General features: G+C 34.6%; 1 protein-coding gene across 1 annotated transcript in view; it reads right to left on the bottom strand.

Annotated features, from left to right (window-relative positions):
• Positions 1-27: 27 nt before the first annotated feature.
• Positions 28-27862, bottom strand: part of LOC111050476 (protein pigeon-like) — a 46029-nt gene continuing 18194 nt past the window's right edge. Inside the window, exons 7-12 of the mRNA XM_039420291.1 lie at positions 27519-27707; positions 22844-23006; positions 19595-19923; positions 13766-13942; positions 1409-1589; positions 28-221 (exon numbers count right to left, since the gene is read on the bottom strand). Coding sequence (XP_039276225.1) covers positions 157-221; positions 1409-1589; positions 13766-13942; positions 19595-19923; positions 22844-23006; positions 27519-27707 — 1104 coding nt within the window. The 3' untranslated portion in view covers positions 28-156. The remainder of the gene's footprint in view (positions 222-1408; positions 1590-13765; positions 13943-19594; positions 19924-22843; positions 23007-27518; positions 27708-27862) is intronic.

Raw genomic sequence — 27862 nt, 5'->3', positions numbered from 1 at the left:
GCATCTTTTTTTCCAGGCCAATTTTACTTGTCATGAATTTTTACCGATGTCGACACTTTTGAATTTTCAAACAATGGGGTTGTGAAAAGTCATGGCAAATGATCGGCTACATTACAGCTTCTATGAGTTTATCAAACCAAATCTTTCTTCACAAATCTATTTTTTGTCATACTTACTCAATTGCAGCTGTTTTCCATGCATCAAATCAAGCCGGTAAACAGCTGTTTGCAGAACAAGAAAACATGTGATTTTCATTACAGCATACTATACTGTAAATAGATCATATGGTTTTCTTTACAGTCGAGTATGTTTCCCAGTTCCGAAATAGGAATATTCAAATTGATTCAAATAGCTATATAGTCTTAGCGTTATAGTCTTCAGTTGTTATATTGGTAACAATAATTTAAACTTCTTATTGTTGAGAACTTTAGTAAGAAGAAGAGAGTGAGTTAATAATATCTGAGTAACTAATAGAATAACTCAAATATTATTAGAACTCAACTAATAAGTTTCAAGTTATAAGAACTTATCTGACATTTTTTAACATTGGCCTTTATTATTTTATTTGAGCTAGATGGGTCTGTTATGACATAGGAGCTATGGGCTAGATCATGTTTATAGAATGCAGTAGCTCGAGCAGCAGCAGGTAATGGTTACTGTTTCTCAGCAATATTATTCTTTCTGAGAAAAGTATGACAAAAAATATTGTACGTAACTTGTACGGTAACGTATTTACCGCATTCATATAATAATTCTGCCCTCAACTACGTTTCGGGCAGAAACAATCATACTTATGCGGTAAACTACCGTTACCGGACTTGTGACGTGAAGTACTATTGTCAGACAAACATTTTATGTCCACTCTCATAAGATCAATGGTAATCCTTTTCTGCCCTATTGAGCATAAAGCTGGATTCACACATCTCAGTATCAGAATCAGTGGAAATATAATTGCCATGAATTATGATTGGACTGTTCCCACTCAGCACGGTCGAGCGAGTATGAATAGTCCAATTAGATCTGGAAGGAATTATATTTTTACTGTACTGGATACGTTCACTGAAATGTGGGAATTTGGCTTAAAACTTTTGTGTGTACAGTAGTTGGATGGGTAAAGTGATTTGTTGATGTCGACGTATTTGTTACAAGCAGAAAACCCGTGGTCTAATTAAAAACTTGACAAACTGATAACTTGATGTAATGAAATCTTGAAGAATTTGAAATAGGTCTATAACCATCCTCGGTAAATTAAGAATCTATATGCAAAATTTCAAGTTAATCAGTTGAGTAGTTGAGACAGCGTCATTCGTGAATTTCCTATTCCGTACGTGAATAAGACAATCATTTACTTTATTATATATTATAGATAAATCGATGTACTTGTTTATGTCGATGTATTTGGACGAACCTGTGAGAGTTATGTGGAGCGCCAACTCGACGCACACCCAGTGGAAGGTGGGCAGTTGGCGGAGGGGAGAGAAGCCACGCCACGCAATCAGGACACCGATGCCACACATCAGGACGCTCAGGTAGGACACCGCAAGTCCCACCACTATCTGGTTCAACACCACGGAACCAATCACCATCACCTGCGGAAACCACACACCAATTCAAATCACTGCAAAACATTGGGTTGATTTGATCTGACATTCGGTCAATTGAATAACAACTAGAATATAGTGACTATAGTGAGGTCCACGTTATAATGGCTGAGTTTGATTAGCAATGCTATCCTTGTCTATCATTCAACAAAGCGGATAGCGCTATCTCCTTCTCGCTTTGCTCTGTCGCCAGATCGTCTTTTAACAATGTGGAATTAATCCTATTATAATATTAAGCGAGTAATTTCTGTGTTTTTATATATGGTTATTTTTATATCTGGCTATTTTATATCTGATTATTTATGTTTAACGGATCTCGAAAACGGCTCTAACGATTTTCACGAAATTTGGAACATAGTAGGTTCATGATATTATAAAGATTCGATTGCACTAGGTCTTATCCTTGAGAAAACTCGCTGAACGACATTAAAAGGATAATTCATCCTTGGCTGAAACAGCTGTGGATAGTAAAAAAGTGAGTATGTAAAAAATCAAAATATTGTATCCTCGAAATTCATAAGATGACGTATAGCCAGCTGTGAAATATAAACACGATCATTTTAGAGAATTGTGCTCTTTTTATCAATAAATAAAAATAACGAGCGAAGCTCGGTGCCCCGATTTAATTAACTAACAAAATATTTCATCTTAGTTATGAAAATTCATTATGGAAAATATAGCTTGCTTGATAAAATATAATTGATTATTTTAAACGAGAATGAACCGTTAATATTACATAAATAGACCTATATCTGCTATCGTCTTTAGAAGGCATTGCCAAGACAAAGGATTGGGAACGTTGTTCTCCTATCTTTCTCCACTGCCATTATAAAGTGGACCTCACTATAGCAACTGGTCATTGTTTTTAGCAATACAAATAAGATTGAACAACGCTGGGTAACTTTGAGGTTCACAAATATGGAGGACCGAGGAAAATACATAAAAATGCGGATCGACTTACTTGATGCGGTTTTAAAGACGACAGGGACTCAGCCAGCTCTGCCGGGGAAAAGTACCCTCCTCCTCCTCCTCCCCTCCTCCTCGAGATAGACAGAGCTAGGTAGAGAGACATAGAGGGGGGGGGACTAAATGCGATAAGACATGCACTGTACTGTTTCCGTTCTAACCAGTAACATTATAATATTATTTATAAGGAGTACAGTATTTGTATTTACAGCGACTGTTACATCTCTTCATAAATTTGCAAAAAAATAAATACCAATTTTATCCAAACAAGTATGCCTAATATATTTTTCCACGCCAATCAACCATACTATTTTTTAATTTTATTATAAATTGGTGGTTGGTGAAAGACAGATATCAATTCGTTCAGCTCGGTCAGGAAATTCTGTGAGTGGTCTGTCAAGTGTAAGGGTATGATCACATTGAATGCGAAGTGCAAGCTTGGTTATGCATGATGAAGCATGCAGGGGTGAGAAAAACAAAATCTGAGAAAAATTAACAGGAACCCTCACATTGAACGCTTGCACTTGCTGGTTGCGTTCAGTGGGTGAGCAGCTACATGCAAGTCTCAACATGGTTCAATGGCACTTTTCAAATTTTGTTTTTCGGCTCATGCATGATCTGACGTGAACTTGCACTCATATATTTATTAGGCATTCAATGTGATCACACCCTAACGATTTAGCTGAGGTTGCCCTTGACTCGATATGCTCTCACAGACAACTTGCTAACTGTCGTCACAGAACTGAACATTAATATTGTTCTTTCACCAGCCGCCATTTTTGTTGGCGTTTGCCATATACAGAAAATTGGACTATGATTAACGTTTATGTACATTGTCTGGTTGAATATTAAACAGCTATCAAACATTATTAGACATTATTTAACCACTATCGAACGTTAAATGGAGATTATCAGATATTTTTGTTCAATATTTGAACATTTGATAAGCATTGTATGGACATTTAGTAACTATGGTAATTTCATGCTCTGTATATATTGTAAAATAAATTGATTTGATAATATCTATATTTGGTTAGAACTGGGACATTTGAATGTTGAATGAACAAACAATGTTGAATATTGAAAAAAATCATTGTATTAATAAATACCACAGACAACCATTAGATCTGTGCTGATAGTTTCATTGGTTTACACTACTTGATTTACGTCTGTCAGTGTGGATAAATGGGGTGTCATTGAAGAAATCTAATTTATTTAGTTTATTCATTGAAAGAAAAAATAATTAAAAACAATATAGTAAGATAAAACAATTATATAATGAATATAAGTCTTCAACAATAAGTTTCATTTAATATATGAATTTCAAAACAGGTAGGATAAAAAAGCAGGATGTGATGACACAAATATTTTGTCAATATTTCGTACAAAACTATTCTATTTAATGGAATAATAGCCTATCGTTTAAGGCTACATACATAATATACATTGAAAGTCACATTATCTTTCGTTTACATCACAATAATTATCAAATGTTTAATTTTAATAGTTTACTTGTCAACTAGTATTTCCAAGGTATAATTTGTTCAGTCTTTGAATAGATATCACAATTATTTACTGCTGAATCACTGATATAATCCAGTGAGAAAATCATGAAAGTAGTTTGGCACTTCTACAGAATCAATTCATTTACTAGAATTTTTATTTTTTTGCTGGCATCAATTTATTTAAAAACGAATAAAGGAAAAAATGAGGATAGGAATTACCACTCCTTTTAGTATAGAGGATACAGTGATGATTTTTTCCAGGAATGGAATTTCTTACTCAAAGCCACCTTCAAGTACATTATCTGGCTTGAGAGAGGAGGAATAGACCAATGCAAGTCACATGGGATTTTTGAGTATGATAGTGCATTTTCTACATGTTTTCTATATTGTAACAAACACACATAATTATGCATTCACCATAAACTCCAATAATATGTATTTTTTGAATTTACAAATATATATATTATTTTATTTTTATGGTTTTTAATACTTTTGATATTTTTTTTTACATATTTTACAAATTATTACAGGAGGCTGTTGATTTTGGGGCGAGGCTTGAGGAGGCTGTTGATAGTGGCAAGAGGCTTTTTGGAGGAGGCTAAAAAGTTTGGAGTTGTAGCGGTAGGGATGTTTAATTAATAGATTGGAGCACTTCGGTGAGTTGGAGTACTCAGAGATTCGGGCACAGTCATTATAATGAGTGAATAAATCAATTCTTACATATAAAAATTTGATTTTTTTATGAAAAACTGAATATTGTAGAATGTAAAACAGAATCTTTTAAACTGACAAATTGATAAAAAATAAGTTGAAATGATAATGATAATGATGATGATGATGATGATTGAAAAATAAGAACATGGATAATTAACAAAATGATTAGAGACTAGAGACTTCTCAATAGGCCTACAATAGTCACAAAATTGAATTGATAATTCCTGGTTTAACACAATAAATTCAGGGAAAAATATGTCCTAGTAATCAGTGGAAATGGTACATAGAAATGTTGTTCCTTCTAATCTTATAAAATGTCTTGAAATATTTCTTGCTGTACTGTACAAAGATAGATAGAAATGATGTTATTGATTGATTGATAATGCTTGGTTGACAGAGCTTAGTTGCGGAGAGGATCTTTTACTACAGTATTACTTCTCCATTTTACATAAAAACAAGATTTCCATTATGCTTAATCTGAACAATTGTTCCATCAAAGCTATTCTATCTTTAAGAGTCTACAAAAAAATTCGTGTCCTAGCCCAACGCATGATTAAATAATCAACAAAAACTTTTTTCAACTAAAAATGGTTCTGATTGAAATAAATGTAGAATTTAGAATGTGAAATAAAAATAGAGATTTTTTCAGAATGGATTTAGTAGAAAATTAGCCAAGTATGCTCCAAGATTAATTCTATTTCATTTAATTGCAGATTGGTAGTTAATTCAATTTTTATTTTATGTTAAGTTAATTCCATTTATTATTCATGAGTGACATGGGAGAGAGTCTAAAAAAAATCTAATAAAAAAATAAATGTTAATGTGATTTTAAAATTAGAAAAAATTGCTATCTATATAATTAATTTAATATTTAGTTTCTTTTAGCATGAATAAAAGTGTGCAATAGATCATATTATATTATTCATCGATGGCATGGGAGGGAGTCTCAAAAATAGCTGAAGAAAAAAATAAATGTTTATGTAATTTTAAATTCTAAAAAATGGTTATTTATAAATTAATTATATTTAGTTTCTTTTAGCATTTATAAAAATATATTTAAATACCCAGGACCACTAATTTGACATTTATCAACCCAAATGACAGCTTTGGCTAAATCTGGAAAAACTTAGTTTTGATTTAAAATTGATAGTTATTATAGTATGGGAAAAGGTTTCTACAAGATATAAAAATGAGTTAAATTGGATGTTTTTCATCGTGTAATGATAATTTCAAATTGCGTCATTGATGAAATTTTATTCTTCATAATATTCTCCCTAAAAGTACTAGATGCCAGGACTAGATGGAATTGGCATAAAAGACTTGAGACCCTCGAAAACTATGTATCCAATAGAGCAAAAGAGCAAAGAAACAATTGTATTGAGCCTGTATACATGAAGCGGTGGATAAATTAATGTGAAATAATTTTAGACCTGTATTATCCATTGAAAAGCAGTAATTAGAAATTTACAGAGAAAAGCTACCTAGTTGAATTACGTTCATTGAGCAACCTGGAAGGGAATACAACTCGATTTACAAATCACCTTGTTTTTGAACAGGAAAAAGTTGCACTGAGTTGGCAGTGGTAGAGTTATCTGATTTTTTAAATAATGTTTTGTATGTTGGTTGGAGCAAACAGGATTCATTGTAAACTTTGGTCGACAGCTGAGAGAGTTGCCCTTGACCAAAGTCAACCCTCTGTACAACTCAGCAAACCACAACAAACCCCCAACAGCCACAGCTTGAGCCAACAACTGCCCGACATATTCAGATTATTGACAAGGGACAAAATAATTTGGGGGAGGGGTTCAAAGAAAAAATATTGGGTTAGGGGGATTGGTATACTGTATTCAGGGGGGTGATATAAATGTGGGTATTCAGACACTACCTACGTGTTTAAAGAGGTAGTGATTCAGAGTGGGTGGTACTGTACTGCATTTGGGGTATTTAGAGGGTCTTTGGGCTTGGTGTGAGTGGGAGGACAATTTATTCATTTTTCATTTTCGAATACTTACCTTTAAATACAAATACCTTAACTGGCCCACACATGTGGCCTCTGCCCCAAGGCGGCCTTGGGCGCCTCAAGACCACCTTCAGGCCTCAGGCTCACAAAATGTGTGGAGCCGATACTTACATCACATTCAACAGTTTCACATTCATCACATCACAATGATATATCTATCACAACTGGTAGACTAAAACATCCAAAACCCCAATCACCCAAAAACCGTAGAGAATTCAATCCTCCATATTCATAATCATCATGATAATACAGCAACGACCAAACTGTAGAAATCCCTCTCAGAGAATAACATACAAGTCAAGAATGAACCAGCTGCTCCAACCAACATACACGTTTCATCTGTGTGAAAACAATGGATTTGTATGGTACAATGACTGTAACAGGAATTCATCTGAACCTTACTCAATTTTTTAAAAGAATCCTCTGCCTTGGCCATCAAAAGATTAGCTTATTTTTTGAATTTTTTTTTTTTTTTTTTGGCCTATCAGACTTATCAGTCACTCAAGTAAACAGAGCTGATATGAGGAAATCTGTCCAGAAATGCTCAATGGTAATTCAACTAGACAATTTATTTTGGACGACTTGAAATTAAACCATTTGACAATTTATTTAAGTTCAACTGTATAATAAATAGAAATTGAGGACTCTGAAACAACCTTGATCTCCAGAAAAATAAAGCTATAAAAAAGTATCTAATGTGAGAAAATAAAATTTCACCAAATAGTTGAATACCATATATGAATAATTTTAAGATGAAATGGAAAAATAAAAATTGAGGAGAGAATTAGGGTTAAGTCGAGGTCAAGTCGTGGCCAGTCGGTCAGAGTCAAAGTCAAAAGTCAAGATTGTACCAGAGCCTTAATTTTCTACTTGAAAATTCACTCCATAATCACTTTACCGATATTCACAAAAAATACAGTTTAAACAGAAAAACTATTAACTCGTGAGAGGTTAGAAAAACAATATAACTGTAAGCTGGCTGGCCGGCCCGAACTCGTTGCTCAGAGCACGATAACAAAGCCGTCCGATTGCATCGACTGCCCGATCGGAACTGCGAATTGATGAATTTTCTGTGATTTTACATAATTGTGGTTGTTATACATATATATTTGGTTATTAGAATTTATACTTTAGGTAATGAGAAGTAAATGTGCTGTTTAGTCCAGTGATTTATTTCGTTTAAAAGAGTTTTTGTGATTTTATTACTGATGAATTTGAAAGGAATTTTATTAGAAAGTAGATTATAGTCGTTCTTTTGCTAGTCGTTCTTTTTAATAGCAAAAAGTGATTTAAATAATTTTCTGTATATTTAGGGAGATTTACTGATACTTATACAGCAAATTAACAAAAAAGAAAAACGTAAATCAATCGTCGATGGAAATAAGAAAAATAAACAAGTGATGAGCTTTAAGCAGAATTGAATTTTTGAATTCGAAGTAAGTTATGAGTTGATATTAGAAAACTGTAATTGGATAATATTATGATATATTTTGTCAGGAAGTATTATGATAAGAAATAGCATTTTGAAGAATTTTGATTGAATTTATTTATGCGACAAGCATACGAAAAACTTCCCTGTAATCATTTTTAATAGTATTAAACTACTAATCAGTTGATTTGGCTTATGGAGAGTCAACACGTAATAAATTCATTAAAAATTGGGAGGAGACTTTAAATGGATATTAAAATTAGATGGAAATTTGATTATAATGATCGTGATCCGAAGTGTCGAAATCGTTACATGATCTAGCCAACTCATGTCACAAGATTCTTTGAAGGGCAATCAGCATAAAACACACTCCAGAGTTAGCTTTCAACAGAATTAAATTAATTGATACTAGGACTTTTTAATTACATTATTGAAATGAATCGTTCGTTCGTGCGTGTCAACTGATAGGTGATTAAATGCCTAAATTAAAATAAAAATCCACTGTTTTAACAGCTTCATCATTAAATTCAAAGAGGTATAGTCGAGTGCATGCTGGTGCAAGACAGCATTTTAGGAGGTGGTAATCTGACTGGAATTGAAATGAATGAACGGCCTAAATGAGAGTTGAGCTTTATTAAGCGTGAATACAAATATGATTGATATTGTAATTTTTCTAAAGCTATTTCAATCTAATAAAATATCAACTTCAAGCTGCTTATTGATCTAAGCTGTCCAACTGATATTTTCATATATTATATTAATTAAATGATATTTGCATGCCATAAGATGAGTTACAATTTCTCACAGCTTGACAACTGATATTGCTAATTATTTGGATGGAACTTTGACGTCAGTGAATAAAAATTGTAATTTGTAGTTATAAATCAGGATTTAATCAAAAAACAATAAAATCATCTAATTAATACCAAATTAATTATCAGCTTGACAACTGATATTGCTAATTATTTGGATGGAACTTTGAAATGAAAATTGAAATTTGAAGTTCAGGATTTAATCAAAAAACAATAAAATCATCGAATTAATACCAAAGGAAATTATTATTGCGTGCTAATTATTATCAATTGGGAAATGACAAAGATAAATGCTATAGAATTCATACATTATTATAAATATAAGGTTGGAATTAAATTCGAAATAGTTAGTCAGTTCTATAAATTCGTATATTCCAGTAGAGGTTGATCATAATTTATAAACAGTATCGTAAGATTCAAATCTTAGTGCCTATTAACATCATTGTTGATTGTAAATTAACGGTTATGGTTATAATGGTAAATGGTTGTGAAAATTTGGGGCCAAAAAGATACTTTTCTGGAGGCTGTTAAGTTAGGTTTTGGTACCACAACATTATAATCAAGTATATTTTACAGTTTTTAGTGCTTATTGAGTACGATTTTGTTATTCAATTTGGTTTTTAATCTGTATTATAATTCAAAATGCTGTGTTTATACTGAAAATTTGACAAGTGAAAGAACAGTAAAGACAAGTAACCTACTTTTTGGACTGAGTCATCATCTAAATTTGAAAAAATTAACTTGAGGATGGCCTTAGTGTTTTAACGACCAATGTTTTCACATCAGTTTCGTTTGTTACATCAGTAAATGAATAAGTGTTCCAGTAGAAGTTGATCTTAGTAGTGTACCAGTAAGATTCAAATCACAGTGCCCCTTAAAATCATGAATGTTCCAAGAACTTCACGAAGAAGACAGAGGAGTCACTGGCAGGATTTCTTGGACAATACATCTATTCACGGAATGAGGTACATCTTCGACCGAAACAGACATTGGATTGAACGCCTGTTCTGGTCTCTAGTTCTGACAATTTGCATTGTTTCGCTAGTAACAATTTACCGGATCAAATTGGCTCAATGGAGAAACGTGCCAATGACAATGTTGAGGGCGACCACCCCTCAGCTCACCTCTTCTTTGCCTGCTCCTGCTCTAACTATCTGTGGTTTGAAGCATATTGTAGCCTCTCAACGTGCTGAAGAGCTAATCAATGATCCCGAACTTGCTATAGAAACTTTCGAACTTTTGTATCCAGACTTCGACTCTCATAACATTTTTGATTCAGTATTCAAAGTGGCTGACATTTTTGGCATTGAAATCAAGTGGGGTAAAAGTGGAGAGAGATTCACGATATCGGATTCGAGCCTAGAAGTGGCACATAATGCTTTGTTTGAGCAATATCGATTCCAAATTATTTCTGGATCAATCTGTTTCCGCACGTTTACGTTCAGAGGACTCTGTTTTTCATGCAACATTTTTCCACCTTCTAGAATTTACAAGAACAATACAGTGCGCAACTTTATCCGTTCAAATGCATACATTAATAACTACTACAATTTCAATTATAAGCCAGAGTTTCAATTGAACAATGATACAATACACGGATTCCCTTCATTAGCGTTGGGAGCACCGGCTCATTGGATTCGTAATCACAAATCTTATCCATATTCAATGGGAGTTGAATTTTTGGGATTCTCTATGATACTTGAAAGAATCAATCATCACAGTAACCAAAACAATCTAATATTTACAATTCACAATCCTTGGGATGTACCAAATCCATTCATGAGATGGCATCGTCTCAAGGAATCAAAAAACGTAAAAATATACATCAACGCAGAACAGGTCCTGCAGTATTCTTTGGACGATGGGGACTTGATGAAGAAAATTTCAACCACTAAAGAATGCTACAATACATCTGAAAAACAGCTGGACTTCTTTGAATATTACACACATCAAAACTGTTTGATAGAATGCTCCACCAAACAAGTGTTGAAGCAATGCGGATGTGTTCTGTTTTTCATGCCACACAACGAGTCAACGTACATCTGTCCAGATGGCAACAGCTCCTGCGCATTGAATTTAGTGAAGAAAATACATTATAACGCAAGTAACGAGAGCTCTGGAACGTCTTGCGACTGTTTGCCTTCTTGTAACTTCACCGAATACAAGGTGACATGGGTTGAATCAGGGGAATATACTGACGACATCACGTTTAGAAGAAAAATTACTCCGTATTCTGGTAGTTCTTTGAATTGCAGTATTCGAATTGAATTCAGGGATGATCTTTACTATCCAAACATTCGTACCTACGAGTACAACAGCTACGTTATAATTGACTCCACTGTTTTCTACGTGGACGTATTTTTAGGTGTAAGTATGTTGACTATAACAGAAATATTCTACTATACTCTGTTGTATGTTATTGATATTTTCAAAATCAATATATGGATGAGACTGTTAAGAATTAGACATTTGTAAGAGCAGAAATTGGATAAAAAATAGCATGGTTGCCTGTAAAGTTGGTATACGGGCGAAAGCTTTACGTGACAACGACTTTGAGTGGTAGAATAATTTTAATGTGAATATTCATTCCTATAGTAGGAAGAAGGATGAAGTAATAGTAACAATTTAAAACATTTATTTATACAAAGAATTATATTTAAAACATTAATTTATACAAAGAATCTCGCACTGAATTTCATATTAACAAAATTTAATTTTTACCTTCACACATCCTCAACAAAATCACTCTGTCTCTCTCGCTCTTAGGCGGGCTAAATGTGCTCGATTCAATTTTTACATAGCAAGTCGCGCTCATTTTTTCAAGTTAAACAAATTATTATTGGCTGAGAAACGATTTATACTACTTTTGTGATTGAAAACTACCACAACATTGTGATTACTACAACATAACCTATTCACTTATACCTATTATACTTACACTTATACCTATTCACTTATACTTATTCACATAACCTATTCACTAAGTAGTGGCGCAGTCGCAGGAGATTGCTCCGTTTCACTCTCTCTCCAGGTGAATGCCTTTGGGCTGCTCGCCACTGCTCCTATTCGTGCTCTTTCCAGACGACCGTGAACCGAAACGAACGCTCTCACTCGCTCTCATTGTGAGCGCATAACGTGGGAACGTAACGCAGTTTTTTGAAGTGTCACCCGGCAAACCAATTTATAAGACGTTGTCACGTCAAAACATTATCGATATGTTATATCGGCAGTCATCAACAATCAGCAGAGAAATAAACTCTGTATGGGGAAAGAGATAGAAGAAGGATGAGAAAATTGAAAATAAAACCTTGAATAATAGGCCTATAACCAAACTCGGTAAATCAATAATCTATATGAAAAATTTCAAATTAATCGGAACAGTAGTTCATACGTAATGATGCATCAAACATAATTTCCGTATCCCGTACGTGTATAATAACTATAATAAGCCAGTTCTTTCCTTTATTATAGTATAGATGACAAAAATACGTAGTGATAAGCCAGTTCTTTCCTTTATTATAGTATAGATGACAAAAATACGTAGTGGGAGAAAAAACAGGTATAATAGACCTTACTATTTCCAATACAATATTAGAAAAATATTGTTTTTATAATTACATAATTCAAACATGTTGTAGGAAAAGCAATGCTGAATAAAAGACTGCAAAACGAAATGTGAATTTTTCTGTTCAATTTTCAACCTGACAGTCATCCTTCTCTCTCTCTCTCTCTCTTTCTCTCTCTTTCTCTCTTGGTAGAGAGTTAGTGGAAAGGATACTTCGAATATTCTTTCCGAAGAATGGACATTGATATGTCCAAAGCTCCGCCAATTTATGTAGATTCATAACAATATCATCTACTTTATCTATAGTTATTACAAATTGCTTTTTTTCGTATGATATACAGCTCAATAATTATTTTCTTAGTTTATATTTTGTAAATTCATCTATAATTTTGCTGTATTGTAAGCTATTGTATATAGGTGTATAAGCCAGTATATATTGTAATCTACATAAATAAAGTACTTAATCAATCAATCAATCAATCTCTCTGCACTTGGTAGAGAAGTAGTGGGAAGAATACTTCGAATATTCTTTCCAAAGTAGAAATCTAATATTTAGTTTGGATATGTCCAAAGCTCCGCCAATTTATGTAGATGCATAACAATATTATCTATTTTATCTATAGTTATTACAAATTGTTTTTTTCATATTATATACAGCTCAATAATTATTTTCTTAATTTATATTTTGTAAATTCATCCATAATTTTGCTGTATTGTAAGCTATTGTATATAAGTGTATAAGCCAGTATATAATTGTAAACTACATAAATAAAGTACTCAATCAATCAATCAATCTCTCTGCAGGCCGACTAATACTGTAGTAATTAGATTCACATCATAAAGTCAGTAGAAATGATAGGACTACAGAGTTGCCGATTCTCTGATACCACTGCCTTATACCCCACTCACCTATAGTAGATAGGTGTGTGAATGAGGTAATATTACATCAGTACCGGTATCAGCTATCTTCTATAGAAGGCAGTGACAAGGCAGCGAATCGGCCACACTGTTCTCCTATCTTTCTCCACTGTCATTATAACGTGGAACTCACTATAGGGTCTGTATTTGGGTCGATAATAATTGATTTATGCACTACATAATAATGTCACTGAGGCACAAGCCTATGACCGATGTGGGCGCCAGCATCACTAACCTTGACTTCAATGGGCGTGGCCGCGTTGACAGTGGTGAAAGGCAGGAGGTTGATCAGCGCATGCGCGTCGGAAGGCAGACTGCGCATGACTGTGGCGAATGCCCCTCCCACCAGCACCTCTTGCATCACGCTGGTTATGTCCAGATCCATTGACTGCTCTGCTATCGGTTCGAGCAACTAAAAAAAATTGGGATTTCTATTAGAGACAATTATTTATTTATCAGTTACATAAACTCATAATCATAGAATGATGAGAATAAAAAGACTGCTGATCGCGAAGAGACGTGAGACTTGAGTATCCTATATTTTCAATATAAATTTAGGATTGCAATAGGGGTTAGGATTTAAAGTGACATAGTGAGAATATAAACGAAAAAAAGCGTCTACTTGTTGTACTGTAAGCGTCCTGTAGCTTCGCCTCCGTGACTATGAAACGGCAAATAGGCAAGGTATGGTTCGCGGGGTAATATTCACAGTTTTGCAAAAACATCAGGCTTTTGAGACCCTAGATCCCTAGATGGAGGAAGCTCCCTACACACAGAGATTCTTCATGAATGAGAGAGTTGCAACGTGTCACCAGCAATGGAAAGAGTGCTAAGAGGACGTAGCTTCAAGAAGCTCCTTGTGTATCTTTTCGGATGCAACACGTTGCTTTTGAGAAGATACAGAAGAGCATCTGTTGCTTATGGAAAGATACACTTTTAAAAATGTTCTATGTTTTTGAACGGGTAGTATTGTAGTCTAGTGCCCCTCCGTCGATAGGCAAAGCTACAGGACCCGGACTGTAAAAAAAGTATAATTTCTCATTCTATAAAGTTTGATCGAAATAAGCCTTAAATAATTACAAACAATTTAAAATAAGTCAAGTTGAAAGGTGAGAAAGTCTGGTATCCGCGACTGTAGTCGTACGATTCAAGTCGCGCTAGTGTGTCTTAAAAGCACTTCGAATAATATCATAAATCAACATTCATTAGTGATTAACGATTCAAATCAAATTTATTGCCTCAAAACAAAGCATAATATATTGAAGAAAACAACACTTGAAAGTACAAAAATTCATTCTTAAATTCAACAGAATAGGCGAACTTCTTAAAAAACTGGATAATAAGAAAATGATGTTTCATGCAAAATGTTTCCCAATAAAACCATAAACCCTCAAAAAGGAAAAACGTTAATTCAAATTAAAAGAAAAGAACAGAATGATACAACTGAAATAAACTTTACAATCAGTATTATCCCTGAAATTAGATGACACAAGGAAGATTGAAGGAAGCCAATAAATTAGGAATTCAAGTTTTTAGTATACATTTCCATGCAATAAGTTAAATAAGGAATAATCGTAATAGTATTGATAAAAAAGTATTCATGAATAAGGAAGGCATTATATCAACCATAGCCTGAAAAACTGATGACATGAGATGACATTGGAAAAAGGGTAATATCAGTTTATTAATATTAGAATGGTTTCAACAGAGTCAATTAATTTATGGGAAATTCTACTAAGGATAATCTACTTGTTAGACCACCATATCAGATATAAATCTTACTTAGTTTGTACTGAAGAAACGTCAATATTTTCTCCATCATTAAATATATAACTCCTTCCATGGGTTTTCGAACAAAAGTAACAAAATGAGCTGCAAAACAAAACAAGAAACAAACAAAATAAGTATTTGAAAAAATCATACGAATATTCATAAATGAAAAACTTAAATTAATATTCTCAATAGAAAAATAAGAAGAATTAATTATAAAACAATATTTTTGTCAATTTTAGAAGCTAATGTCTAGTTACCCAGAAGTTAAGTAACCTAAATGACAGAAAACTTGAGAAATCCAATTGTATTCATCCTTTAAATAATATTATTTTTTGAAAAAGCATTTTATTTGCTTTTAGTATAATCTGGCAAAAAAAACGCTGTATCTTGATTAAAAAACGAAGATTCCTACAGCAGTTTTCCGTTTAATATTCAATTTTTGACCCAAATTGGCTAGTTTTTTAAAACTTGCATTTATAGGGTCGCTAAACATTGGCCCATATGAATAAAACCAGAGCAAATGCTCATGAGCAAGAGCATGGAGCATAAGGTTTTGCTCATGAGCAAAAGCATTTGCTCATTTTTATATGAATAAGCTTTACCTTTTACTCTTACCTTATGCTCCTGAACTCTGGAGCAAATGCTCATCTATTTTAGAGATTTTTCATCAGCTGATTCGCTTTTGTAGCCTTAGTTTGTTTTTATAGCTCACGGAAGCGCTAATATGCAAATAAGGTGCACCGTTTGTGTTTGCGTCGTCTACTCTGTTTTCTATTTATGAATAGAGTTTTAGGTTAAGGTTAGTTGAGTTTAGAATTTTGAAATAATAGCGTGAAAAAATGTCATCTCTATAATAATCTTCAGCATATTCTTATAATATCAATAGCCTTCTTATAATCGTCTTCACTTTCATCTTCTTAAATACCTATTTCCTATTTTGTGATGGCTATCTTTATAACAGGTATCTTTTGTATTTATTCTTTTGTAGGGATAATGGTGATATGTATCATGGTTGGATCTAAAAAGAGTTTTATAGTTCTCAACTATTGGTTGTGATCGTATCTGGTACAGTTTCCTCTTCCTCATACGAATTAGTTGAGCCATTTTACTATGAGCAAAAGGTGATAAGCTACTCTAGACTAGACTCACCTTTTTTGAAGCATTTGCTTCAAAAGTTGAGCAAATGCTCTAGTTTATTCATACAATTTTGAGCAAAAGCTTTTACTTTTGAGCAAATGCTCAAACTATTTTTTTGATGAGCATGAAAAGGTTTTGCTCACGTTTATTCATAGATAATGAAGCAATGCCCCATATTTTAGAAGTATAAGCAAATGCTCAACTTTATTCATATGGCCCATTATTTCGTTACAAACCGATTGAATTCGGTCCAGCTAGAATCGATGGTTTTCACGTTTCCAGTTTAAGTAACTTGAGGCAGGTAACCGGAAACATGTAACTTCAACCATACATATACCGTTAATACCATTGCATTATTCGTCTTTATTCTTTATTGATTCATACAAAAGTACATCATCAAAATGTGTGACGCCTGTGCTTCAAACCCTGTGGAAGTGAACTCTACTTGAACCGTGTGGATAACTGTAATCTATTCAAGTTACTTGAGGTAGGTTGACGGGAACATGTAACTTGAACAGTATGGACACTTACTTGAAACTATAAACTGTTCAAGTAGGTGTTCACACAGTCCAAGTTACCTGTACAAGCTGCCAATGAACTTACAAGAAGGTGTACCACACTCTCTGTTTGTTAGAGATCAACTTCCAAGCCACATAAAGCGTTTCTCAGGCGGTTTTGCACTGTCGGCCGGGCATGAAGCTCTCCGATTGGCTGATTATCAGCTCATTGAGTTTGCATTCGGGTATCAGCTGATAATCAAACAATCGGAGAACTTTCTGCTTTGCCGACGCGTCCCCCGCCAGTGCAAAAACGCCTGAGAAAACGCTTCATGAGGCTTGGCCCTAAGCGACAATAAGGATTATTATGTATTTATTCGTATTTTTTTTACTGGAGAAAATAAAATTCATTTATTAATGACTGACAGGTAACCCGTGCTCCGCAAAGGTCTAATTAAGAACATGACAAACTGAAAACTTGACATACTGAAATCTTGAAGAGTTCAAAATAGGCCTATAACCATCCTCGGTAACAGTCCAGTAGTTCAGACATGATGATGCGTCACTAGTTAATTTCCTATAAGCCAGTTATTTCCTTTATTGTACAGGGTGAGAATAACTTAAACACCTTTCATAGGTGAATAAAAAATAACGAATGAGAGTAGAAGAATATTGATTTATTTAAAAGCCAATTTCAAATAATTTTATTTATAACACATGAAAAGTTAAACAAATTTCTTCGTGAGGCACCTTTTGTTGCACATAAAATATCTAGACGATATTCAATTTCACGCCATGCCATACATTGTCGATCTGGAGTGATGTCCTGAATTACGGCTTCAATTCTTCGTTTTAGTTCATAAATATTACATAACTTCGTTGCATACACCTTATTTTCCATTGCAATACTTTACTCAAAAACGTCTTTGTACAGTAATAAGCGATGATTTGTTTTCGTGAAACCGCGGAAAGCACATAGTTTTCAATCAACCTTCAATAGTTTTATCTATGTTGGAGTTTGATCTCCTTCTTTTATTTATTTATTTTCAATTGTTTAATAATAATATTCGAACACACGACTCACAAACAAACCTGAAGGTTCATGTGAGCGTAGTTTCAATAATTGCGAACTTATACTTATTCTATTTTGTATACTGTGTATAAATGTACATTGTATGCTTGTATTTTGTTGGAAACAAATAGATTCAATTCAATTCTAACGCTCTGTCACCCCCTACACCCAACGTTAGTAGACAGAAGGTTGATCACTCACAGGTGTAAGATTCGAAGTGGTAGGGGGAACGCCAGTGTGACGTCACGTGTAGTAAAAAGTGATAGAGTAACCACACTGAGCATACAGTTTATTCACTGAATCTTCAAATACATCGTCGTTTAATCCCCTCAAGCATGACCTAGAACTTTAAAATTATCCTTACTTATAGCGAATGAATCATCGATTCTAAAAATGGTCCAAAAAGTAGGTTATGTTTGATACACTTGAATTCAGGTCCAATTTTCAGTCAAAATATTTTAAAGCAGAAAATTTCTAATTTAGATTGTTTACAAACCAAATTGAATAACAAAATAACTCACTAATCACTTAAAACTGTAAAATAATAATTAACTTTGAATATTATGATATACTGTAATTTAGAGTGATAAACAATGTCATGTCAACAAATCAGATTATTTTGATAGAGTCTATAAATACGGTAAGCTGTTTGAATGATTACACAGCTGATCTCCCACACAGGCACACGCATCTTCTGTTATCGACAGACGACGAAATCTGTTCTTCCAAGGATGAATTATCCTTTTAATGTCCTTCAGAGAGTTTTTCCAGGGATGAGACCTAGTGCAATCGAATCTTTATATTATAAACCTACTATGTTCTGAATTTCATGAGAATCGTTAGAGCCGTTTTCGAGATCCGGTGAAATACAAACATATAAACATCTAAACATCAAAACATATAAACAGAGATTGCTCGTTTAATAGTATAGGATAATTTCATATTAATCCATAAAACAATCTTGATAAACCAATGCATTGCAATAAACCGATCCCGATAAATCCGTTCAATTGCATTCATATAAATGCACTGAACACATGCTGGTGTCGAGCACATGTTCTACGAAAATCGAAATATCTTATCCCCGAAATTCACAAGCTGATTTATAGCCAAACTACAAAATATAAACACGACCTAGAAGATGAAGATATCTTAAGGGTTTGAAAGGGTAGGTTAGGAGGTGGGGTTTTTGCTTTTAAATGGCAAAATGCTTGTATTACTTAAATGTTTTGATAATTATTGTAAAGCAGAAACAGAAAGCTTGCATGTCAGAAAATGTTTGTGTTATTATAATTTGACTATACGTCACCGTATGATTTCCAAGAATGCGATATTCTGCCTACTTTGTACTACAGCCTACGTCACGGCTGCAGTTCCCCCACTCCAATTGCATGTCAACTTAAATTCAATAGATGAGTGACCAACCTTCTGTCTACTAACTTTGCCCTCCACAAATGTTTGCCACAAATATAGGCGCACTACTACAATTGGTTATTTTTTATTCATTTATGAAATGTGTTCAATAATTTATGCTTACCCTGTATTATAGATTATAAACTATCAATTATGTGAAAGCAGAACTGACCTGAGCCACAATGTCGGGTTCAGCGGCGTGAATGAGGAAATAGTGCAAGATGGCCAGTCTGTTCTCGATGGGCGCGTCGACCAGTTTGTAGGCGTCGACCAATTGCCGATGGGTGACCTTGAGTTTGATGACGTCGAGCGAGGTGAGGTTGAGCAACAGCTGATCGGAGTCCAAGTGCGGATGCCACAGAGTGACGAGGCGCGACGACACCTCGGCCGCGGCCTCCTCGAAATGGCTGCCGAGCAGAATGTGGCAGCAAGGCTCGTGCTTTTGGCCGACGTCCAACATGTGGATGAACACATCTGCGCAGTACACTAGCAGGTGTTGGTCTGCAAATAGTTTACAGATTATAAATTTGAATAAACACTGATTTGATCTTGAATAAAACTTTGAGTGAGTGCCGGTTGCACAAACGCCTGTTGAGTTTTTAATCGTGATCAAATTCCACGTGGACCAATCAGAGAAGGTTTTTCTGAGAAGAAGGCTTCTCTGATTGGCTCTCTTTTTATTTAATCACTAGCAGGTAACCCGTTCTCCGCGAAGGTGCAATTAAAAACTTGACAAACTTGAAACTTGACGTGATAAAATCTTGAAGAATTGAATATAGGCCTATAACCATCCTTGGTAAATTAAGAATCTATATGCAACATTTCAAGTTAATCAGTCCAGTAGTTCAGACGTGATGATGCGTCATTCGTGAATTTCCTACCCCGTACGTGTATAAGCCAGTTCTTTACTTTATTACATTATAGATGATTAAAATTTAACAGGCTTTTGAACAACCGGGCCTATTAATTTGAATACAACACTGACACCTGGTTGCACAAGAGCTTGTTAATTTTTAACCATGATTGAATGCCACGGGAACCAATCAGAGAAGCCTTCTTTTCGAAAAGTCCTTCTCTGATTGGTTTACGTGGCATTCAATCATGATTAAAATTTAACAGACTTTTGTGCAACCGGGCCTGAATATCACATCCATTATCAAGACAAGCACACACAGCGACAGACGGAGGAAAATTCCCTCCTCAGGTACGAATAATGCAACGCACACGTCCGTCTGTCTGCATATTTCTGCTCACGTCTGCATGCAGACGTTCGATTGTTTTCTCCGTCTGTCTGTTGCTGAGATGTGTGCGTTTGCTATTGGTTGAATGTGACAGAGAGAATGACAAAGTTGCCTAACCTGGTCATTCAACTGGTCAGCCCGAGTTGGAAGCAAGTTAAGTTGAATTATAATATAGTGAGGTTCAAGTTATAGTCAGTGGAAATGATAAGATGGCATAGATGCCACGTTTTTTTCCACCGTCTTCTATAAGACTGTAGATTCAAGTCATCCCCGTATATCTGATAAAATATTAATTATTACCGTAATCCTATTATATTAAGCGAGCAATTTCTGTATATTTAAATGGTTATGTAGTTATCTGGTTACTGAGGTTATATGGTTATATGGGTATATATTTATGTTCAAAGGATCTCGAAAACGGCTCTAACGATTTTCACGAAATTTGGAAAATAGTACGTTTATGATATAAAAATTCGATTGCACTAGGTCTCATCCTAGGGAAAACTCGCTGAAAGACATTAACGTCGAGCGCTCAGCTCTAGGGACAAACTAATTCCGCTAGATCGCTCCAGCTGTACTATTCACTTGCTGCCCGAGCATAGCAGGCGTAAAACCGTACTTTAAAGGTACACATACCAGCGGCTATTATTGTGTCTATAAAAGAAGTTTAAGCATCAACTTTATTCATCAAGAACAGCGCTACAAGTTGCTATGAATTTGAAGTCTATAGAACGAACATTGAATGTGAAATAGGAGTTTGAAATGCATAAAATGTTATTTTTTTCAGATTTTCAAAAACAAAGTTGACGTAAATTTTGCTATATTGAAGAGGAGACTTGCATATTTTTCTCAAATTTTTCTGACCAGTAGTTTTTGTAGGGTATGTGTACCATCTGTCTCAAAAAGTGACTTTTGAAGCCCTATTCTTAGCTAACAGAAGCTGATAAAAATATTTCAATTGCATAGATTATGTCCTAAGAGCCTGTCCAATAGATTAGAAAAAAAAAAAATGAAAAAAAATTATTGAATGCACAACCTTAAAAGGATAATATTCATCCTTGGCTGAAACAGCTGTGGATAGTAAAAAGTGAGTGAGCGAGTGAGTATGTGAAAATCAAAATATCGCATCCCCGAAATTCATAAGCTGACGTACAGCCAGCTGTAGAATATAATCACGATCATTTTAGAGAATTTGTATTCTGGCCACTATTTCATAAAAACTTGGAAGTCCTTTAATAGAGGAACAGCTGATTTTATCGGCTATATTGAGCATGTAATTTGAATGGTGATTCTACTGTATTACGTGACTTATAAGTTTTATGAAACAGGGCCCTGTTTATCAATAAATAAAAATAACGAGCGAAGCTTGGTGTCCCGATATTTCTTGTTAATAATGATCAATTCTAAACCAATAGCTAGAGCTACTTTTCTAAAAGTTGATCGATCATAGATTGATTAAATTCCACCTCAAATTTATTTCATTCACGGAAATTTTCGTCTTATGATTTATTAATGAATATTCATGAATGCCATAAAATATAATGGTAATTTATTTCATTTCTTTATAGCCTATGAGCGATTTGGCAAAGGTGCGGAGTTGGAAAAGGATGAGCTATCAGCTTTGTCAAATGCCAGACAAGGATAGCAACCCAAAGTTAATTAGGAGTAATTAACTTTTTGTTTTACTATTACTTGTGTAAAACAATTTTTCCCTTATTATTTCATTCCTTTCTAATTAATTTTCATTTTTCCCTTTTTTCATTACCGTAATTCTGTATCAAAATCTGATGTATATTTCTTATTTTATTTTTGCATTTTGTATCAGTTTTCTTTCATTTTTTACTTAAAATCTTTGAAGTGTAATATTTATTTTGTCTAAGTTTACTTATCTTTTGTAACTCATTTTTTCCTGTAACTGGGTACCCGCCGAAAAACCTTTGGGTTTGGCAGGACCCTCAACTGTCTGAATTGTGAATAAAAATTTTGATTTGATTTGAGCTAACTCCTTTTAACGTCAATCTCAGCTATGGGCTCATTCAACAGGTCAGACCGAGTTCAAAAGAAGTAACATTGAAAGAAAGAGGATACACGTTGTGAAATGCTCCGACCTTACCTGCGTTACGCGTATGAATTTTATGAGTAAATACAAAAATATAGAGCAAAAAGCTACAGTTACTGACCGTTATACATGGTGAAGGTGGGTCGGAGGGTGGTTGCCTGTGAGAACGGTATGCCGGGGATGTTGCAATGTATAACATGGCCGTGATGCAGCAGTGTAACCGAGTAGGCAAAGTGAACCGTATTGCTTTCATCCATTACTTCACTTGTCGGCGGCTTTACTGGCTGAAAAACAACCAAAAACTACAAATTAAAACAATAATCAAACATACAAACATAAGACAATACTATAGAGAAAGTAGAGCATAAGAAGATACCAATAATTACTGTCAACTACTGTCTATTATTACTGTAGAGTGTAAGCACGCCACATTATGAGAGACTACCAGCATCACATAGTTTCACCAAAAGTCAACCGACAGTGGTCAGCAGTCTGCCATTTGTCATCAGTGAGAAATAATCTAGTAGTTCTGTGAACAGTAGACCTCACGCAGTATTCTCATCCACAAGTACCTGATTGAAACTATAGACCTTGAGGAAATATAGCAATAGACTGGCTTCTCCACACATCTGTGTAATCATTTGTCAGCTGATTAATGATGCATAATTCTATAGTCTGATTTTTACGGTAATATTGGCGTATGAAGGAGGCTCCTTTTTCTTTTTATATTATCCTTGAAATGCAAAATTTCCAAAAACCTTGTATATACGTCGACGCGCAATTAAAAAAGGAACATACCTGTCAAATTTCATGAAAATCTATTATCGCGTTTCGCCGTAAATGCGCAACATATAAACATTTAAACATTAAGAGAAATGACAAACCGTCGACTTGAATCTTAGACCCACACTTCGCTCGGTCAATAAAAAAATAGTCACTGATTCCACACTGCGTGCAAATGGCTTTGATTTACCTCAGCACCTCTGGGTACAGCTGAATAGGTTCAGGACTGGGCAGTGGAGATGATGCCAGAGAAATATGCACAGGTCGGACTTTGCCGATTCTCCTCTGAATTTATTATTAGTAGGGCTATACTCCCAGATTAATTTTCTCTCTCTGAGTTTAAGTTTTATTTTTTGTGTCATGTGTACTGTATTGTATTGTTACTTTCCTTGCCCTATTACCATAGGTAAGGAAAGTATTGCTTTCCAAAAAAAATTAAGGTACCCTAATTTCATGTTTTCTATACGTTTCAAGGTCCCCTGAGTCCAAAAAAATGATTTTTGGGTGTAGGTCTGTGTGTGTGTATGTGTGTGTGTATGTGTGTGTGTGTGTGTGTATGTGTGTATGTCTGTGAACACGATAACTCCATTTCTAATTAACCGATTGACTTGAAATTTCAAACTTAAGGTCCTTATACCATGAGGATCCGACAATAAGAAATTCAATAAAATCCAATTCAAGATGGCGGAAAAAATGGCGGATAATTACTAAAAAACCATGTTTTTCATGTTTTTCTCGAAAACGGCTCTAACGATTTTCGACAAATTTATACCATGGATAGCTATTTATAAGCCCTATCAACTGGCATGAGTCTCATTTCTGGGAAAATTCCATGAGCTCCGTAATATTCTTGAGAAAAATGGCGGATAATGACTAAAAAACCATGTTTTTCACGGTTTTCTCTAGAACGGCTTTAACGATTTTCTTCAAATTTGAACCATGGATAGCTATTCATAAGCCCTATCAAATGACATGAGTTTTTTCCTGGGAAAATTGCAGGAGCTCCGTAATATTCTCGAGAAAAATGACGGATAATTACTAAAAAACCATGTTTTTCATTATTTTCTCAAAAATAACTTGACCGATTTCTTTCAAATTCATACCCTTTATAGTTATTTATCAGCTCTATCAACTGGCATGAGTCTCCTTTCTGGGAAACCAATGGGGGGTCCACCCCATCCTTGGGAAATGGACTTAGTAACCTCCTTCTCGTGCATGAGGTAGGTAGGTAGCGCAGCTCATAAAAAGAACACATAGTCGAGATATTTCATCTGTAGAACAGCTGTTTTGACGACTTTGAAAAAATGACGACTAAAAAAATCATCGAATTTCACAATTATTCACACAAAGAAAAAGTACTTTGAAATAGTATATTTCGCACCTAGGGCCGAAAATGAGACTTTTCTGGCTCGAAATCGGTTTTCAAGTCCGAGGCCGTAGGCCGAGGACTAGAAAAGATTGAGAGCCAGAAACACATTTTTGCCCATGGTGAGAACGTTATTTTTCGCCACACAGAAAAATAAACAATATAAATATGAGAATAATTTATTGTTTATTAGGCACTTCCGAAAGCAAAGGAAGGTCATAGCTCTAGCAATCTGAGATAATCTGAATATCAGGAAATTGTCCAAGTATTTTATTTTTTATTCTGATTTGTCTAAATAACCTAAAAGATTATGTTCAATTATGTAAGAGGTTGAGTTTATACTTCTTATTCTTCCAATTGACAATAAGATGATTTTATTATAAATGTTTTGATTTTTGAATAATAAACACAAATAATGAAAAATTTTTTGATCAGCTGTTTTAGCACTGAAATTTGGCCATCTGAATGTCAACGTCAACAATGCTTGTTGTCGTTGACTTCCGAAGTTTAGGTTAGAAGTTCTATCCTACTCTGAAAATCGAATTTGAATAATTTATATTATAAATCTATTCATCCAAATAAATGATATTATCTTATTGCAGAATACTTATTCAACTCTAGAAGCATAAACTGATTCCGTTTCATAAACCATTTTGTAAACACGTTCACATCAAATCAGAATCAGCTGACTTCAAGGTTATTTTACAGCCCTAGGGCCGTAAAACTTTTACCGGCCTGGTCAGAAAACAGTCATTTTCGGCCTCCATATGACGCACGAAAACCAGCTCATTACATCAAAGTGGGGCGAAAACGATTTTATATACACATATACAGAAGTCTGATCGCAGTTTCAAATATGAGCAAGGAAAGTTGTGTGAGTGCGCCACACCAGATTTTTTTTCTAATTCTCTCTTTGCTTACAAAAGGAATTGCATATATGCTACAAATGAATTATATTATGTTACTAAATGGATTACATATGTACAGTGAATTGTAGATTAAGAATTACATGAATCATTTCTTTTTCTTTTGAGTTTTTAAATTATTATGAATTCATTCTAGTTTTTCTGCTCTCTTAGTATGTCACTCTTAGTACTTCTTCTTTTCGGATTGAAATTTTATTTTTTTCTAGTTTTTCATACATTCCATATGTTTCTTTTTTCTTTATTATATTTTTTCTATTTTCGACTGAATCTCAAGCCACTAATTATAGCCGACTGATTACTCGTTGCCATCGCTCAAACTACTTAGTTTTGCTGGTAACGCCAATGATAATATTATAATCGATTTTTAAATGGAAAATATTTTAATTTTAAGTTTTTGTAATGTATTGTATATGAAAATTTTTATATTTTTCACATTTGTAAAGTTTGTTTAATGATTTTGGCAATAAATATTTCTTTCTTTCTTTCTTTCCTCTCTGTAAGAAGTATGGGTAGGTACTACAGACGATGAGCCACACCCACTAACTAGATTCCATAAAGGGCTGCAACAATTAAATTTGGCTCTTGACGATGCCATACTCTGGCTAAATAATCTTGTTTGCCAAACGTAGTACAAAATATTATAGCTTACTGGATTTGAGTTCTATTTTTGTTAAATGTATTATACTGTATGCTTGTATTGCTGCTCGCACCATACACATATATAATATATATACCAAAAGTAAATACTAGAACCATCGGCTGAGAAAACAGTGAAATTTGGAACATGGGTGCCCTATACTACCATGGGATATATTCTTATGCCATATTTTCACTTTGACACTATCCATTCCATTAACACGACAATCTACGAAATGGAATAAATTAAAGATGTTGAAGAGAGATTCAATGTTTAATCACTCAATATATACTTGACGATAGTAGGTTTCTTGTAGAGATTGGCCGTTTTCACACTTATCGATTAACATTTGATGGTGAGAATCGGCCAATCAAAGGACAATAATTACTGAGTGTCGCACGACAATCGGTAGGTGTGAAAACTGTAAATGAACCCACCAGAATGTCGTACGACAGTCGGTAGATGTGAAAACTGTAAATGGACCCTTAGACCAGTTATAGAATAGACACGACCTATTGTATATTCATACTGAAAGTCGATGAAGCCAACATCTACAGCCATATCTCCAAATCGTGACGTCAGCATCAGATAGAAAACTTTTCTGTAGAGTTTGTTTACATTGTTTTCATAGCATATTGTGTCTATTTCAGCGGAAGCGCAGCTGGAGTTTATACCATTTTAATGAATAATAATTTACATCCTTCTGAAATAGACACAATCTGAAAGTTTTCTATCCGATGATGACGTCACGATTTGGAGATATGGCAGTAGATGTTGGCTTCAGAGGCTAGACTTCCCAGCGTGTCTATTCTATAACTGGTCTAAGAATGGACCCACTTGAAATGTCGACAATCGAAAGGTGTGAAAACGGTAAATGGACCCACCTGAATGCCGTACGACAATCGGCAGGTGTGAAAACTGTAAATAAACCCACCTGAATGCCGTCCGACAATCGTTAGGTGTGAAAACTGTAAATGGGCCCACCTGAGTGTCGTACGGCAATCGGCAGGTGTAAAAACTGTAAATGAACCCACCTGAATGCCGTACGAAAATCGGTATGTGTGAGCCCGGTAAATGGACTGACCTGATACAAGTAATGATGACAAATGCAGAGAATGCCCTTCGAGTCGGACACCACGGTGACATCTAGTGAGCAGTCGTGCACTCTCAGCGGAACCGCATCGTTTTCATGCGTGCGACACTCAGCTGCTGCAGCCGCTTCACCCTTCTCCTTCTCACCCTCCATGCCAGGCAAGTTCAGCGGTATGTTCAACTGCAACATTCAACACACAAAACGAATGAATGAAAAAGTTGATTCATACAAAATGAATTAATGGGGGAAAATTGAATGAAAAGTCTGGGTGTCATTCATAATTTTGTCACAAACTGTTTTTTGACGGAGGAGAGAGAGTCAAAACGCATGGCAAT

This window comes from Nilaparvata lugens, chromosome 2 (genome assembly GCF_014356525.2).
Source record: "Nilaparvata lugens isolate BPH chromosome 2, ASM1435652v1, whole genome shotgun sequence".
Classification (NCBI taxonomy): Eukaryota; Metazoa; Arthropoda; class Insecta; order Hemiptera; family Delphacidae; genus Nilaparvata; species Nilaparvata lugens.
Note: the sequence above shows the minus strand (reverse complement) of the source record. Positions and strands in the feature narration are given on the sequence as shown.